A 17,588-nucleotide genomic window follows, 5' to 3' on the forward strand; every position below is an offset into this window, starting at 1 on the left:
CCCATTGTGAACCTGGTGTCACAGAATCTGATACAGTTTATTGTACATTACTGTTAAACCCGCCGGATAAGCTCCAGATAGCGAAAGAGTAGTTCTCGCATCTGCAGGAACTGGGGATCATTCGACGCTCCGACAGTCCTTGGGCTTCACTGCTCCACCTGGTCATGAAAGCCTCCTGTGGCTGGCATCTCTGTAGAGATTATCAATGGCTTAATGACATGACAGTACCTGACCGTTACCCCATCCCTCACATTCAGGACTTTACAGCCAATCTGCATGACGCGAGGGTATTCATCAAGGTCGACCTGGTGCGCGTGTATCATCAAATCCCATTGCACCCAAGGACATCCCCAAAACGACCATCATCACCCCCTTCAGCTTGTTCAAATTCTATGCATCCCATTTGGGCTCAAGAAAACCGCCCAGAGCTTCCAGCACCTCATGGATATGGTGCGCAGGGATTTTAATTTTGTGTTCATTTATCTGGATGACATTCTTGTCGCCAGCAGAGACTGGGCACAACACAAGTCTCACCTGCACACCTTCTTCTCCCAACTGCCAAATTCGGCCTAATGATCAACCCAGCCAAATGCCAGTTCGGAAAAGAGTCCATGCAGTTCCCGGGCCATACCATCACGACCGAAAGAGCTACACCAGCTGCTATGGTCACTGTAATCAGAGAGTTTCCACGCCCAAACAACCTCAAGGAGCTACAAGAGTTTGCAGGTCTGGTCAACTTCTATAACCGATTCATTCCAGCCGCTGCACACATCATGCAGCCACTCTTCGCCCTTATCGCGGCCAAGAACAAGATACGCCTGGACTCCAGAGGCCACGAAAGTTGCCCTCGTGAAGGCTACCCTACTCGTCCCCCCACACACCGACCTTCCTATGTTGCTCTCCGTCGATGCCTCTGCCACCTCCGTTGGTGCCATCCTGCAGCAGCAGGTTAATGGACAGTGAAAACCACTGGAATTCTTTAGCCAACTTCATCGTCCGCCAGAACACGTATAGTGCTTTCAACCATGAGTTGCTGGGCATGTACCTTGCTGTGCCTCATTTGCACTATTTCTTGGAGAGGAGGCCTTTCACCATTTATACCCACCCCAAACCCCTCACTCAGGCTCTCGCTATGGCTAGAGATCCCTGGTCGGCCTGCCAACAGCATCACCTGTCCTTTGTGTTGGAGTTCACCATCAACATTTGGCACAAGGCGGAGAAAGACAATGTGGTCGCTGACACGCTGCCTAGACTATGACCAGCTTGCCCCGGATCAGTAGTCCGATGATGAGATGCAAGCCTTCAGGACGGCCATCACGGGCCAGCAGTTCCAGGTCCTCCCGATTCTTCTCGGTGATTATACTATCCTGTGCGATGTCTTCATGAGCACCCCATGACCAGTGGTTCCCCAGCAGTGGTGCAGGCATGTCTTCCACCATATCCACGACCTTTCCCACCGTTCCATCAGGTCCAAGGTTCATATGGTGGCTGAATGCTTCATTTGGCACGGGCTTCGAAAGCAGATTGCAGACTGGGCCAGAACCTGCATCCATTGCCAGCTTTCCAAGGTACACAGGAACACCAGAGTGCCCGTGCAGGATTTTGAACACATCTGAGAATGGTTCAGCCACATACATGTGGACATTGTCAGCCCTTTACCCGTTTCCCGAAGTAACCGTTAACTTTTCACGGTGGTAGACTGCACCACTCATTGGCCTGAGGTTATCGAGAAGCCTCCACAGACTCCTGCTCCCGAGCACTTTTGACCGATTGTATTGCCTGGTTCGGCATGCTGACCCACCTCACCAGCAAACGTGGCACGCAGTTCACCTCTTCACTCTGGGCACAGCTCACCAACAGACTGGGACTGGTCGAGCGATTGCATTGCCACCTGAAGTCGGCACTTATGGCCCGCCTCACCGGCCCCAACTGGGTGCATGACCTGCCTTGGGTACTCCTGGGCATCTACTCGACACCCAAAAAGGTCTGCAGGCGTTATCGGCTGAGCTGGTCTATGGTGCACCACTAGCCCTGCCTGGTGAGTTTATCAATGCACCTCACAACTTGCAACAGGCACCGCATGGTTTACTTCCCATCTCCGGGCCCAGTTGGAGTCATTCACACCCCCACCACCGCCCAGACATGGCACACGCGCCTCTTACCAGCCCAGTGAGCTGTATTCCGCAGAGTATGTTTTTATCAGATGAGACCCTTCACAGCACCCCTTCAAAGACTGTATGAAGGGCTGTACAGAGTCATCCAGCATTCAGGATCCACCTTCACACCAGACATTAATGTAAGAGGGAACTGTTTACTGTGGACAGATTAAAGCCAGCACACCTCAACCCCAATGAGCCAGCGGTCGCGGCTCAACCCAAGAAGCGAGGCTGCCTGACAAAAAAGGCCATTGGCACCGGTTCTGGGGGGGGCTGTGTGGCGCATGCCATTAGGCATGTGATCCAGCCCTTCATGTCATGCATGCGGTGGGGCAGCCGTCCAAAATGGCACCGTCGCGGGTTTCTCCCCTACCTCGGCACCAGGCTCAGAAGCCCGTGAACTGCGGCCCACGTGACCCCCCGGTACCCTTCTCAGCCAAGTCTGGGCTGGGAGCATAAGACCAGCCATGCAAACCTGAATAAAGGAATTTTTGCTCACTGAACTCAACCTGTCTGGTTGTAGCTGCCGCTACAGTAGTATCTTAGTTTCTTTTCCTTTCTTTTCTTTTTTATATATTATCAACATATATTTGTAAGCTCTGTAACATTGTGATTTGATTTTTAATTGTTATAACTTTCATATATATGTTGATTTAAATAAAATATTCAATGAAAGAAAATTCTTCAAGAATTGTGCAGAAGAAAATTTGGATGGGATGAAACTATCTCAGAATCCATCGCACAAGATTGGAGAAATTGGATTGAGTGTCTTCAAATACTTGGACGTTTGAAGTCAACAGACTTTGGATTGGCCACGTTTGCTGTTACACCATTTTGCTGATGTAGTGAAGGTGATTTTGATCCTGTCAGTTACTGAGTCCTGTGAAAACCAAGTGCGAGTACATGGTGGATTTGTAATGGGAAAAGCCAGAGTTACTCCATTAAAGTCAGTCACCAGACCTTGAATGGAATTGACTGCTGCTACAGTGAGCAAAATGGACACTATGTTAAGAAGAGAATGACAGATGGAGTTAGCAGATTCTGAGTTTTGGCCTGATAGTACGTCAGTGCTTAAATATATTAATAATGAAATCATGAGGGTTCATATCTTTGTGACTTACAGAGAGAATGAAAACCTGGACAACAACAAATGTCAGATTTACCACAGGCCAGAGTTTCACCTGATTAATTCCCTTTTACATACGTGGAAGTTGATTATTTTGGTCCTTTTATATCACAAGATATTCCCATGATCTTCCAGTTTAGAGTGTAGTGTTACCAATGAAATTGCTGGGTCTGTCAAACATATCAGGACATCATCTGCAAATAGATTAATCTCATCTTCTTCCTGGTTTATTTACCCACGATCCTTTAATGTCTGGATCTCAGTGAATATCTTCCACCAACGGTTCTCGAATCAAAATGAAGGGAGCTGGAGATAATGGGCATCCCTGCCCACTACACCTGGTTCATGGGAATGCTGAGGACATTTGTCCATTAGGTACAACCCTAACTTTGGGCTTATAATATAATACCCTGATCTAATTTATAAAATTGGACTATTGTCTGATTATTTTAAACCCTTTTCTGTTTATTTAATGAATACATAAAAGCACTTCAGGTCTGTAATATTTCAATATTATCTATCTATTATAAAAGCCCTCTCTGCTCAGCAAGTTTCTGCCATTAAATACTGGGCCAAAATAACAAATTAAATCTTGCTTTGGATCCTGTTTTTATCAGTTCATTTGATCCAAGATAGACCTTTGCTCCAACTATGAACTTTATGGCCTGTGTGAAGAGGGGATAACAGAGCCAGTTCCTTGTTACTAGTTGTAATTCCCCAACTTCTGCTGGGAATATAATAAATGGAAAGAGTATAGCATTTGGATCAGGCTTGCTTTAGATAATTTTGGAAAAATCAGTGAATCGCCCTTCATGGGCCATGACGGAATTACAGTTTTCCAAAAAAGTTCTACAATATTACCATTTTCCAAATTTGACACATAATCCATGATTGAAAAACTGATAGAGAATTTTGGCCAATTTAGGAACTGTTTTGGGCTAAATGGTTTTTCATTGGGCAACCCTATGATAGATAACCATCTTTTACCACCATCCTTGTTGGATGTAGATTTCAAGGATGTTATAGAATAGGTATTCAAAGTTTCAATGACCCCTTTATTTCAGTTAATTTTGCCACGTTCAAACAATTATCAACTAAATTTTGAACTTAGTAATCACTCTTTTTTGACATTGAAAAATTAGACATTTTCTTCAATCTAAGATTTTGGATTTTCCGTGAATTTCTAAGACTAATATTCTTCATCTATTTTTTTAAATTTACGGCTTTATGTTCATGGTGGATTAATAGCATGTATTTATAATAATGTATTGGGTTTAAAATCCAAGATTAAGAGCAGTTGTGAATGAGATTTAAATATAAAATTTCCAGAAGTACCTTGGTATTCTATTCTCAATTGTATTAATGACTCTTCACTATATGCTAGGCATTGATTTTTACAATTTAAGGTGGTACAGGAATACATATGTCCAAACTGAAACTATCTCGCTTGTATGCAAATGTTGATTCACTATGTGAGAAATTTAAAATTTTCCAAGTCTCTTTAATTCCTCTGTTTTGGGAATGCTCAAACTTAGAGAAATTCAGGAAAGGCATTTTTCAAACTTTATCAATGGTTCTTAAGATCAATTTTGAACTTGTCCGTTAAATTGCTCTGTTTGGTTTTTCTCGTGATCCAGATAAACCATCGTCGGCAGCTCAGAAAAAATTTTGAGCTTTTGCTACGTTAATAGCCAGATGAGCAATGTTATTGAAATGGAAAGATGATTCTTCCCCGACTCATACACTGTGATTACATGATGTAATGTCCTTTTAAGTTTAGAGACAATCATATCTTATATTAAAGATAGAAAGTTCCAATTGATGAAATAATGGGGCACATTCCTAGAATTTTTCTACAATTGGAGGAACTAAATGTGTGGTTTGGCCATTCATCGCCTGTTCTCTGGGGGCTACCAGTGGTTCTACACTATTCTTCTTTTCTTCATTACATTAGATAACTTTGATTAGAGGGAGAGGTTGGATTAGACCTAATTTTTAGGTTTTTTTCGTTTTAGCAGTTAATTTTTTTTCTTTTTTCCTTCTATTTAATTTATTTCAGTTAATGGGTTTGACGGTGTTCTATAGATTATTTCTGATCAATTGTTTTTGAGGTTAATGAAACAGTTTGCCATTGTGTTCAAGATGGTTAAAGGAGAGAAAGAGTAAACACTCTTTATTCTGAATAAGATGGCATCTAAAGGATGACATGGTTGGTGTGGAAATTAGCACAACACCTTTACAGCACCAATGGTTGGGACCGGACCTGGGTTCGGGTCCTGCACTGTCTATAAAGAGTTTGAAAGTCTTCCCTGTATCTGCGTGGGTTTTCCTCAGGGGCTCTGGTTTCCTCCATCCATTCAAAATGTGCAGGGGGTGTAGGTCAATGGGGTGTAAATTGGGCAGCATGGCTTCAGGGCATGAGATGTTCTGCTACCATGCTGTATGTCTAAGTTAAAAATTAACCGAATATGCAATATAAACGTAACTCATTTTATGGCATCGCGCGCTCATGTGCCTTCTCATAACATTTACTGGGTGATCTCTAAAATTTCTTGATTGATCAAGAACACTCTCTACTCCTTTCTGAAACCTCTCATGCCTGGGTTCATCCCGATATCCATGTGTGTGTCCTCTCACCAAATTGTTTAAGAATCAGTGACCATAACTAAATCTTTCAGGTTCACATCCTTCCTCCCAGTTTTGTAGTGGAGTCTAATTCTTTGAATGATATTGCCATTACATGTACAATATAGATGTTGTATTTAAAATATAAAACAATCCACATCAATCATCAAGCTGCCATTTACACCTACCTGAGGGATGTGAGAGGACATCAGTACCCAGAGGAAACCCATGGAGTCAAAATTGTAAGGTTTGGAGTAGAGTGGATGAAAAACCAGAAGGTAATTGATGTGTTATGTTGTCTTCTGTTCAATGGATGAGCCTGGCTCGACATTTATCTCGATGCAGTTTTTTTGGAAGTTTATTTAAGAATTTTACAGAACCAAGAAAAAATACAAAGTTTAATCTAAAACTACCCTCTACTACCTCCCACCTCCCTCCTCCCCCTTCTAATCTATCCCAGCCCCTATAACCCTCACCCCTACGAAGCTTATATTAAAAAACTCAATAGCATCGTCTCATAACAGACTGTTACGGTGTGACATCCATTTACATCTTGCAACATGTATAAGGCTTTTACTTAACATCTCAACCCATACATTCCAAATACCAACTTCACATCTTTATAAAAAAAGAAAAATTATTTTGCAAATTATACGTTATTTTCTCTAAGTAAATACATGATTGAATTTCATTGTGTCATCTATAAATACTCAATTCGACATCATTTTTCCAAGTTGCAGCTATACATTTTCTAGCCACTGCTAATTCTAAACGAATATATGCAATTTGAGGTTTCTCCAAGCGTAAATTTGCCATAATTGTATTCATGTATCCCAGTAATCATACCCATGGATCCACATATAAATCTATTTGAAAAGAACTCGCAAAAATTTAATCACTTTTTACCAAAAGGGCTTCAACTTTAAACATTCCCACGCTGAGTATAAAAAAAGTACCTGTCTGATCACCAAATCAAAAACACAAATCTGACCCACTAAATCCATATTTTGTCAGTTTTTCAGGAGTTCAATATAACTGATGCAGAAAGTTATAACTAACTAAACTATATCGTACATTAATTAATTTCATAACACTAACCAAACACATGTAAGACCACTCATCCACAGAAATAGGAACACATAAATCCTTCTCCCATTTATCCTTTATTTTAAATATATCTACCTTTTTCATCTTTTCTTGTAATAACATATCATTTCGGAAACAAATCCCTTCTTTCCCCTTATCAACAATTAATCTCTCAAATTTCATTTGACCAGGTTATACTAAAATTTCTACCAAAGCATTCTAATAATAAATCTTGTACTTGATAGTAAGCAAATAAAGTATTTTGTGATATTCCAAATTTCTCTCTGTCTATTAAACCAAAACAGTCCTCCAATAATATCACTTCTTTTGATTCCCAATCTTTCAAATAAGAATTATTCATAGAAAATGAAATTGTCTGATTCTGATATAATGGTGTCTTAGCTGAAATCTTACCTTTCGATCCTATAAACTGATTCCATTTATACCATTCTCCTATCAAATGTTTCAATACTGTCAGTTGATACTACTGCAAAAGCAGAGGATTCCATTTATATATAAAATAATGTATTGTTCTTTCTTGTATTTGATCCATCTCCACATTCACCCACATCGGAGGTTGGTCAATATCAAACAGTCTATTCATAAACTTTAATTGTGCTACTTGATAATAATTTTGAAAATGTGGAATTGATGACCTCCCAAAACATACCTCCATGTCAACTTTTGCATAGAGACTCTAGACAACTTACCTTTCCATAGAAAGAAACAATCTGCTTTATTTAATTCCTGAAAGAACTTTCCCGGTATAACACTCAAAATAGATTGAAACAAATACTGAATGCGTGGATATATACTCATTTTAATACAATTTACCCGTGTTAACAGTGACTCCTTCCATCTATTTAAATCAAACTTAATCTTATTTAATAATGGTACATAATTTAAGATGTATAAATTTTGATACTCTTTATCCATTATTATGCCCAAATAATTTTATTTGACCATTTAAACTTCATAAGTTGTTTACAATCTGAATAATCTCCATCTGATATTAGTAATATCTCACTTTACTTTATAGCCTGACATTACCCCGTATCTTTTCAACAAATTTTGTAATGGTTCGAAAGAATTCTTAGGTTGAGACAAATATATCAACACATCATCTGCAAACAGATTAATTTTATACTCTTGCCCACCAATTGTAATTCCCTTAATATTCATTTCTTGCCTAATTGCTTGGTTCTATAACTAATGCAAATAAGGCTAGTGACAGCGGACGACCCTGTCTAGTGGATCTAAACAAATTGAATGCCTGCAAAATCTGTCCATTTGTCACCACCCGAGCAGGAGTATTAGTATATAATGCCTTAACCCAACTGGTAAAGAGTGGTCCAAATTTATATTTTTCTAACACCTTAAATAAAAATTCCACTCCACACTGTGGAAAGCCGTTTCCATGTCTAGCGCTAATATCATTGTCTGGTTGAGTTGTCTTGAAGCATTAATTATTGTAATTAATTTAGTAATATTATCAGCTGAGTACCTGTCCTTGATAAATCCTGCTTGATCCACATGTACTAATTGCGGTAAAAGGTTAGCCAATCTGTTTGCTAAAACCTTTGCTACAATTTTGTAATCTATATTCAATATTATTATTTATTAATATTAGTCTGTATGACACAACTTTTAATGGATCTCTGTCTTTCTTTGGGATGAGTGTTATTAATGCCCTTGAAAACGATTCTGGAAATAAACCTGTATCAGTGGCGAGCTTCAGTACATCAGAATATTCCGGAAATAACAAATCATAAAAATTTCTCTAAAATTCCAATGTAAATCCATCTTCTCCAGGGGATTTTCCACTTGTCATAGATTGTAACGCCTCCTTAAGTTCCAAATCAGTAAATGAACCATCCAAAGTCTTAATATCCTCTTCCTCTAATAAAGGTAAATTTAAATTCGACAAAAAACAATCAATCTGCTCCATATCCGAATTCCCTTCAGATAAAGTCCCGATAAAATGTACAAAATTCATCATTAATATCCTGTGGTTTATGTTATCTCTGAATTTCTCCTAACTGCATTCTAGGCACTTGTTCAGTTTCCAATTGCTAAGTTAAAACCGTATGTGCTCTCTCCCTCAACTCATAGTAGAGCTGTTTCCATCATTGAATTATTTTTTCACAATTGTATTATAACAAAGCTTCAATTTGGACAACTGTATTTTATTATCCTCAGTTGAATTTTTCTGAAATGTCTTCTCTAATGTTGCAATTTCTTTCTCTAAGTCCTGAATTTCTGCTATATATTGTTTCTTCACTTTTGCTGTGTAAGTAATAGTTTGACCTCGTAAATATCTTTTTTAAAGTATCCCATAACATAAACTTACTTTGAACTGATCCCTTATTCGTTTCTAAAAAAACCTAATCTGATCTCTTACAAGCGTAATAATTTCAGGTTCTTTTTAACAACATTTCATTAAATCACCAACAATAACAAGTTTCCACCATCTCTGCGATACTACGTGAAATTAACAATAATGAGTGATCTGACAGAATCCTACTCTTATACTCAGCCTGTCTGATTCGACCCTGCAAATGGGCTGATACCAAAAAAAACTATTCTTGAAACCGAATCATGACGTGCAGAATAAAAGGAAAATTCCTTTTCAGTCGGATTCCTCCATTCCCATATTTCCACTAAATTTAAATCCCCCATCAACTCAGTTATTCTTTTCGCCATTTTGTTTTTTTTTCACAATTTTTCGAGATTTAATCAACAACGGATCCAAACAACAATTAAAATCTCCTCCAACCATAATATTCTCATTGATTGATTCAAATATAAAAATGCATCAGGAACAGAATGAACATCATCTTCATTCAGTCCGTACAAATTCATCCAAGTCCAAGCCTCTGAAAATAGTTTCCAATTAACCTTCAAAATCCTCTCTACATGAGCAGAAAAAGATTCTAAAAAGGCACCTTTTTATGTATCTCCCGATAGTTTTTACCTGGCCCACCAGGAGTCACTGTTTTCACTTTTGTACATGGTTTTTCATTGTTTGAGAAGATTTTATAATTTGCAATGTTTTCCCGGGAATTTTAACAGCTCTTGGCTAATATTGTGAACTCCGAGTTGCGCACATATTGAAATATGAAAATAAAGTATCTATTTTGAGGAACAGAAGGAAAGGACACTGTTGGTGACACATCTCAGAGAGCAAAGGTGCAGGAAGGGGGAACATTGCAGAGTGCGTCGAAAGAACCTAACACTTGTTGATCCAAACCAAGACTTTTATTAACTAAAAGACTGGAGCATATCATACGTGGGTCGACCAGTCCAGAATGACCTGGTCTGGCTAGGAGAAATCCTTTAAGACCTGCCAGTAGGTGTGGCTACACTCTCAGCCAATCACAGTCATCCTACACTACACTCTGGACAGATACACATTGGTGTTAGAATCTGTACTATCAGGGGGAACGACCAGAAGGCAATTGCTGTGTTATGTGGCTTTCTGCAGGTGTGCAGAAATGCTGGGAAACAATTCTGGGGGCCATCTCTTTTTCTTCACCCGTTACAGAGCAGCAGGTAGCTGGGAGAAAACAGCAAGGCTGCAGAGAGACAGATAGATTAGGAGAATGGAAAAAGAAGAGGCCAGTGAATTCCAAAGTAGGAAAATGTCTGGTCATGAACTTTGGGAGAAGGAATAAAAGGGCAGATTATTATTGCATAGGGTGAACATTCAAAATTCTGGGGGAGATGGACCTTGGCATCGCCGTGCAGGATGCCCCATAGGTTAACTTCCATGTTGGTGGTCAATCAGCTGATTGGAATGTTGGTATTCATATCGCAAATAATAGGATATAAGAGCAGGGATGTGATGTTGAGGCTTAAGAAGACACTGGCGAGGCAGCACCTGCAGTAGCGGAGAGAGTTTTGGGCTCCTTATTGAAGAAAGGATGTGCTGGCATTGCAGAAGATTCACAAGAATGATTCCTGGAATGAAGGGATTAATATATGAGGAAGGTTTGATGGATCTTGGACTATACTCCTTGGTGTTCAGAAGAATGATGAGTGGTAGGGGTCCTAAGAAGCACTTCGAATGTTGAGAAGCCTGGATACAGTAGATGTGGTAAAATTATCTCCCATGTTAGAGGAGTCAAGGACGAGAGAGCACAACTTCAGGGTTGAAGGATTCCCACTAAAAACAGAGGTGCAGAGGGATTTCTTGACACACAGACTGCAGAACCTCTTGAATTTTTTAAATGGTGGCTGCAGTGACCAAATGATTGGGTGCATTTAATGCACTTCAACTCTGTCTGCTGCAACAGGGTGAATCTCCCAGTGGCCACCCATTTCAATGCTTACATGGCTGACCGTGGACTCAAGCACATTTAGATTCTGATGAAAACAATTCATTAAATCAGTAAAAGTTCAACCACAGCAACTGCTGGAATATAAGTTATACAAAACTGCTGGAAAAAGCAGGTCAGGAAGCAGAGAAACCAAGAACTGGAGAAGTAAGAAAACAAGTGTATTTGAATTGACAGGCTGGAGAAAACACAGAATAGGTGTTGGGAAATTTGCAAAGAAAGTCCTGGCCAAATAATGTAAGAAGCAGCCAAGTGGAACCACAAGATGCCCCTGTTATGCAATTTTCCCAGGTGGCACATTTTTGTGGCCTTGTCTTGAGATGTGCATCTATATGTGGTGCTTAAAAACCCACCGTTAAGCTGGAGGAGCTCAGCCCGGATTTTCAGTGTCCATAGGAGATCAAGATATATTCCCAACATTTCAGTCCTGAGCCCTTCTTCAAGGAATGAGCCAGATACAGGAACTCTTAGAAAAGGCACTTTCAGGTGGCCAAATGCCCCACTTGTAAAGCCGCATATAATGGCAATATGGGCTGCCGGAAGGCCACCTGAATGCGCAGGATGCGCCTGCCAAATGAACTTGGTAACCCTCCTCCGAGAGGGATAATCGGCACAACACAGAAATGCTGTGGTGCCGGGTGGAGGTGTTTGTTGTGTTTACCATTTTTGTTTTTGTTCTGCGGTGTTCAAGTGTGGAGTGTATTTGCAATGTGATTTGTCCGTTCCATGGTTTACATCTAGTTTAAACATAATGTGAAATGTTTACATTGCTATGTCGAACTCAGATATTTATGAAGCAATAAGATTTCTCAAAAAATGTTTTTTATTACATTTTTGACAAGCACACAAGTCTCATTTATATGCAACCATTACTTCACGAGAACACATAACATGCCAGGCAGTAGGCTCATGTTGTCGCATTGGGTGGGGAGGGTGGAGGGGGGAACAAGTTGTGGAAATTAGGAGCTAGGTGGCAGGGTCATACCCTTACAGGATGGACAAAATGGCAGAATGGATGGCCTGGTGCCCATGGGCCTGCTGATTGCGACAATCTGTGCTAATGGGTGCAGGACCATCTGCTTCAACCAACGTCCACTCTGACAGAAAGTCTTCCTTGTTAATCTCACATATATTGTGCAGGACACAGCGAGCAAACACAACACCTGGGACTAAGGTGGTAGAGATATCCAGACGGTTGGACAGGCACCACCGGCAGCCATTTAGACGGCAATATGCATGTTCCACCACTATCCTTGCAGAATTAAGGGCCTTGTTAAATCTTTGCTGATCCAGATCCAGTCCTTGGTGCTGTGTGAACCCCTTCATCAGCCAATTTCGTAGTGGATATGCCAGATGACCCACAAGATGCGCTGGAACCTCCACTCCATTAACATCCTTGGACACCTGCAGGCACAGCAATGGAGAATGTTGTTAATTCATACACATGACCGTTGACACAATAAGCATACATAAGATTGACACATGGAGCTTTGTAGGGTGAACACTCACGTCAGGTGGGAAGTGGTATCCGCCCTGGTCCTCTTCCTTTCTATACAGAGGAGAGTTGGCAAGCACTCGGGCATCATGGGTACTGCCCGGCCAACAAACACATCTGAGAAGCTGTAACGTGAATGGAAAGCACAGTGAAGTGATAGACATTGAGATGTGATGTGATAAAGACCAATAAAGGCTTAGCTCACCAGAATCTGTGGTCGACCACCGCTTGCAGAACCATTGAATGCCAGCCTTTGCGATTGTAGTAGGCTGCAGCATGCAAGCTGGGGGCAATAATGGGAATATGTGATCCATCAATGGCACCGGCACACATTGGGTATCCCCTTTGCACCAAGCTGTCATTGGTCTCCTGGAGACGTGTTCCAATGGGCAGGGACATGAGACGTTTACCTCTGGGCAGAAACAATGTCAAGCTGGCACTGAAAGGTGTTGTTAAGGTTACTGAACGCTTACTATACCTTTTGACAATTCACATCTGATAGGTAACAGACTCCATCAGCTGTGTTTGGGCAGGAAACCAATTTATGAATGGGCTGCCTTTTGGCAGCTCATTGACTCGATCGGTAGTCAGTTAGCGCTACTGCATTAAAAATATCAAGGAAGACATCATGGATTTTGGAGACTGGGACCCTGTTGGGAAGAATTGATCATTGATCCCTGTCTGGAAGATTTGCTGGCCTAAAGACTGATATTGTCTCTCCCAGTCTGTTCTCTGGAAGCCTGTGAATGAGTAAAACCTATACTGGTTGTATTTTCATCGAGATTCATAGCTATCCTATAAACAAAAACTTCTCCATGTCCGCCACAAGAGCGGGGATCTCCCAGTAGCCACCTGCTTCAATTCCCCATCCCATTCTCTTGCTGACAGCCTGTTCATGGTCTTGTCGTGGCTGCTAAAGGTGGTGCTACTGAAATGAAGCACCTCCACACAATATGAAGTGAACCAGTAACTGCCTTTATGCGAATCTCTCGTGCTGCTTTTAGGGGACGACCTCATTCCTCTCTGGGGTGCACTGGTCTAGGGGAGTGATGTCAGTGCGTTGCGTAGTCATTGCCTGCCCAGTGACGTGCAACCAGGATGTGGCAACATCTCTCAGGCAATATGTGTCGCCAAACGCATGTTTCTCGTGAGAAGGGAAGGGGGGCCTATGCCATCTTGTACCAACTGACTGGGACAGCGATTCAGCCCGCCTGACCACATGGTCGCTCGGCCTGCTATGAAAAACCTCATCCCTATCACATCCAATTAACACCTTTTGTTGGGCTGAATTTGTCCCCTAACCAGAATTCTGAGCCTTTCTGAGATTTCCTGCTTCTGGGTTATTCTGTTTATTCCTTGAAGAAGGGCTCAGGCCTGAATGCTGGAAAGAATAGCTGAGTTCCCTCAGCATGTCGGTGTGTTTGTAATTATAATCACAGCGTCTGCAGACTTCTGTGTTTCACTCATCTTTATTTGTAATACAAAGAACTGATGTTGGCAGTGGTGGTGGGGAGAGAGTGGGGGGTGGGGAACCATCTGATGGCATCCTCATTAGTACCTGGACCTACCACTTTGTGTCAGCCTATCCCAACAACTGGGAGCTACAACCCTGCGACAGTTCCCATAGAATTAGAGGACTAACAGTAGATCTGTGTGGAAAGAACAACCTTAGCTGCTTCTTGCCCTTTCGTGTAAGACTTTATTCGTAATAAATGATCGACCACAAAAAACCCTGTTCCAAGTCTCTTTCAGCCCTTAGTATCATGTCCATACATTCCCATCATTGAACATTTTACATGCGCTCTCTGTTTGCACTCGGATGGTGAGTGGGAGCAGTTCCTTTGGTGCTTCAACCTTCTCCCGACCCCTGCACAGAAGCTGTTCTTCATCCTGCTGATGCTGGTTCTGATCCTCCTTTCTCTTCCTTGATGGGAGCAGCTGAGAGATGCTGTGGGCAGGGTCAAAGGGCTTCTCCAGGATTTGGCATGGCCTCTTCAGACAAGGATCCTGCTAGATCACACTGATGGGGAAGAGGGAGACTCCAGTGATCCTCTCTGTTGCTCTGAGGGTCCTGTGGATTGACTCCAATCCATTTCTCTGCAAGGACCCTCTCATCCAGTTTAGTTTGTACTTGTGTGGTGTTTCAAGGTCCCTCGGCCTGACGGAGATTGCCGATTCTATCGCATCTGCTGATTCCAAACGACCTTAGTTCCTCCGTCCTGTCGGGTCAGTCCGATTTAATGTTTCTCATCTTTTGTTTGATTTTTTAAGATTGTGTAGTGGATGTGTGTGGGGTATAAGTGCATGGGTGCTTGTGGGTGGGTATATGTGTGAGCGTGTGTAAGAAGGGGTGTGAGGGACAGTGTGTGTGTGTGTGTGTGTGTGTGTGTGTGTGTGTGTGTGTGAGGGAGTGGGAGTGTCTGTTGGCATTTGGGTGTGTGTGGTAGTGTGTGTGTGCGTGCATGTATGTGGGGGTTTTATTTACAGTGAAAAAGTATATACAGAATATTTACAATATATACAGAATATATACAGAAGAGTGAACAAATATATACAAATATATCAACGATCAAATATATACAGAACATATGTACAAAGCACAACATCGACGTCAAATGAAAAGAACTCGACAAAATTATCTCACTTATCGAACACGTCCCTGATATAAAAGCACATCTTCCAATTTGCCCCAAAATCATTGGGATGTGTGTCTGGAGTTTTGTGGGATTGGGGTGTGTGTTTGGGGTCTGCATGTGGGGTTATGGAGGGAATGGGTGAGGGGTTGTGTGTGGGGTGTGTGGGTAGGATTGTGTGGTGGATATGTGTGGAGTGTATGTGCTTGGGTCCTTTTGGGTAGGTATGTGTGTGGGCGTGTGTAAGAAGGGGTGTGAGGGAGGTTGTGTGTATGTATGTGTGCGTGTGGGAGGGTGTGGGAGTGGGTATGTGTGCGTGTGTGCATTTCCTTCTTTCCATTTTCCATAAGTGAACAAATATATGCAGACATTTGTACAAAGCACAACATCGACGTCAAATGGAAGGAACTCGACAAAATTATCTCACTGATAGAACATGTCGCTGATATAAAAGAACATCTTCCAATTTGCCCCGAAATAATTGGGGGGACCTATCCTGAACGATTTTCAGAACCTTTCATTCTAAATCCCGACTTCCAGACCCATATTATATTCGTCTAGGAACAAAGTCTACTTTAAATACAAGAATCTGGTTCGGAGACGGGATTAAGGGGAGAGGGAGAAAAGAGATTCTATTGGAGTGTGGATGTGTGTGTGTGTGGGGTCACTGTGGGAGTTGTCTGAGTGTGTGGATTGAGTGTGTGGCAAGTGGATGTGAGAGGTTTGTGTGGGGTGAGTGTTTGGTAAGTGTGGGGATGTGGCGTGTGTGTGTAAGTGGGAGTGTGTGTGGGAAGTGTGTGTAAGTATGTGGGTGTGTGGGGTGTGTGTGGGAATTGTGTGTGGTCTGTGTGTTGTGTGGAGTCAGTGTGGAAGGTGTCTGAGTGTGTGGGAAGTGTGTTTGTGGGTGTGTGTGAGAGGTGTGTGTGGGGTGTGTGTAAGTGGGAGTGTGTGGGTTGTATGTGAGGATTAGTGTAGGGGGCTGTGTGGGGGTGTCTGAGTGTGTGGATGGGGGGTGAGAGTGTGTGGGATGGGTGGATGGGGGTGTGGAGGGGTGTGTGTTGTGGGGTATGTGTGTGGGAGTGTGTATGAGGGGTATGTGTGTGGGTTATGTGTGGTGTGTGTTTGTGAGGGATGTGTGTTTGTGGAGGGTGGATGTGTAGGGAGTGGGGTATGTGGGGGGTGGGTGTGTGTAGAGTGTGTTAGTGTGGGGTGTGTGTGTGTGAGTGATGGGTGAGAGAGGGGTGTGTGTGGGAAATGTGTGTAGATGAGTGTTTGTGAAGATAAGTGTAGGGGCTGTGTGGGGGTGTCTGAGTGTGTGGGTGGGGGGTGAGAGTGTGTATGAGATGGGTGGGTGGGTGTTGTGGAGGGGTGTGTGTTGTGGGGTATGTGTGTGGCAGTGTGTGTGGGTTATGTGTGGTGTGTGTTTGTGAGGGATGTGTGATTGTGGGGAGTGGGTGTGTGGGGAGTGGGGTGTGTGGGGGTGGGTGTGTGTATGGTGTGTTAATGTGGTGTGTGTGTGAGGGATGGGTGTGTGTGGGAAGTGTGTGTAGATGTGTGTTTGTGAGAATATGTGTAGGGGGCAGTGTGGGGGTGTCTGAGTGTGTGGATGTGTGGGTGGGGGGTGAGAGTGTGTGGGATGGGTGGAGAGATGGTGTGGAGGGGTGTGTGTTGTGGGGCATGTGTGAGGGTGTGTGTATGAGGGGTGTGGGTGTGGGTTATGTGTGGTGTGTGTGAGGGGTGTGTGTGTGGTTGTGAGGGGTGTGAGTTTGTGGGGGATGGGTGTATGGGGAGTGTTTGAGGGGTGTGGGTTTGGGGTGTGTGTGGGGGTGTGTATGTGTGAGTGGGTGTGTGTGGCAGGGTGAGTGTGTGTGTCAGTGTCTGTGTGGGGCACCAACGTATATAGGTCATGGCAAGCATTGCATGCGCCCCCACCCCGCTTGTCAGCGCTACTTCCATCCCCATACTTGTCAATGACGACGTCATCTTGCACCCCTTGACACATCAGCGATGGCACCAACCTCCCTCCCTCCATCAGCGATGGCACCAACCTCCCTCCCTCCATCAGCGATGGCACCACCCCCCCTCCTTCCATCAGCGATGGCACCAAGCTCCCTCCCTCCATCAGCGATG

The 17,588-nt window shown here is 42.7% G+C and overlaps 1 protein-coding gene across 2 annotated transcripts; it reads right to left on the reverse strand.

Annotated features, from left to right (window-relative positions):
- Positions 1–12,135: 12,135 nt before the first annotated feature.
- LOC138750518 (uncharacterized) lies at positions 12,136–17,503 on the reverse strand. 2 transcript variants are annotated; one of them, XM_069912596.1, is made up of 2 exons: positions 12,840–17,503; positions 12,136–12,734 (listed from the first exon to the last, which is right to left on the reverse strand). In XM_069912596.1, the coding sequence occupies exons 1-2, from the start codon at positions 13,185–13,187 to the stop codon at positions 12,318–12,320; spliced, it is 765 nt and encodes a 254-aa protein (XP_069768697.1). In that variant the 5' UTR covers positions 13,188–17,503; the 3' UTR covers positions 12,136–12,317. Both variants share the same exon structure in this region; 1 of them encodes a protein (XP_069768697.1).
- Positions 17,504–17,588: the final 85 nt, after the last annotated feature.

The sequence above is a fragment of the Narcine bancroftii genome, unplaced genomic scaffold (assembly GCF_036971445.1).
Source record: "Narcine bancroftii isolate sNarBan1 unplaced genomic scaffold, sNarBan1.hap1 Scaffold_162, whole genome shotgun sequence".
Taxonomy (NCBI): domain Eukaryota; kingdom Metazoa; phylum Chordata; class Chondrichthyes; order Torpediniformes; family Narcinidae; genus Narcine; species Narcine bancroftii.

What these genes read in the sequence shown, in the direction of transcription:
- LOC138750518 (XM_069912596.1), bottom strand. Translation starts at nt 13,187, where the DNA reads ATGACAGCTTGGTGCAAAGGGGATACCCAATGTGTGCCGGTGCCATTG. An exon ending in GATACCACTTCCCACCTGAC is followed by an intron (nt 12,735 to 12,839) that starts GTGAGTGTTCAC and finishes CTGTGCCTGCAG; the next exon opens with GTGTCCAAGGATGTTAATGG.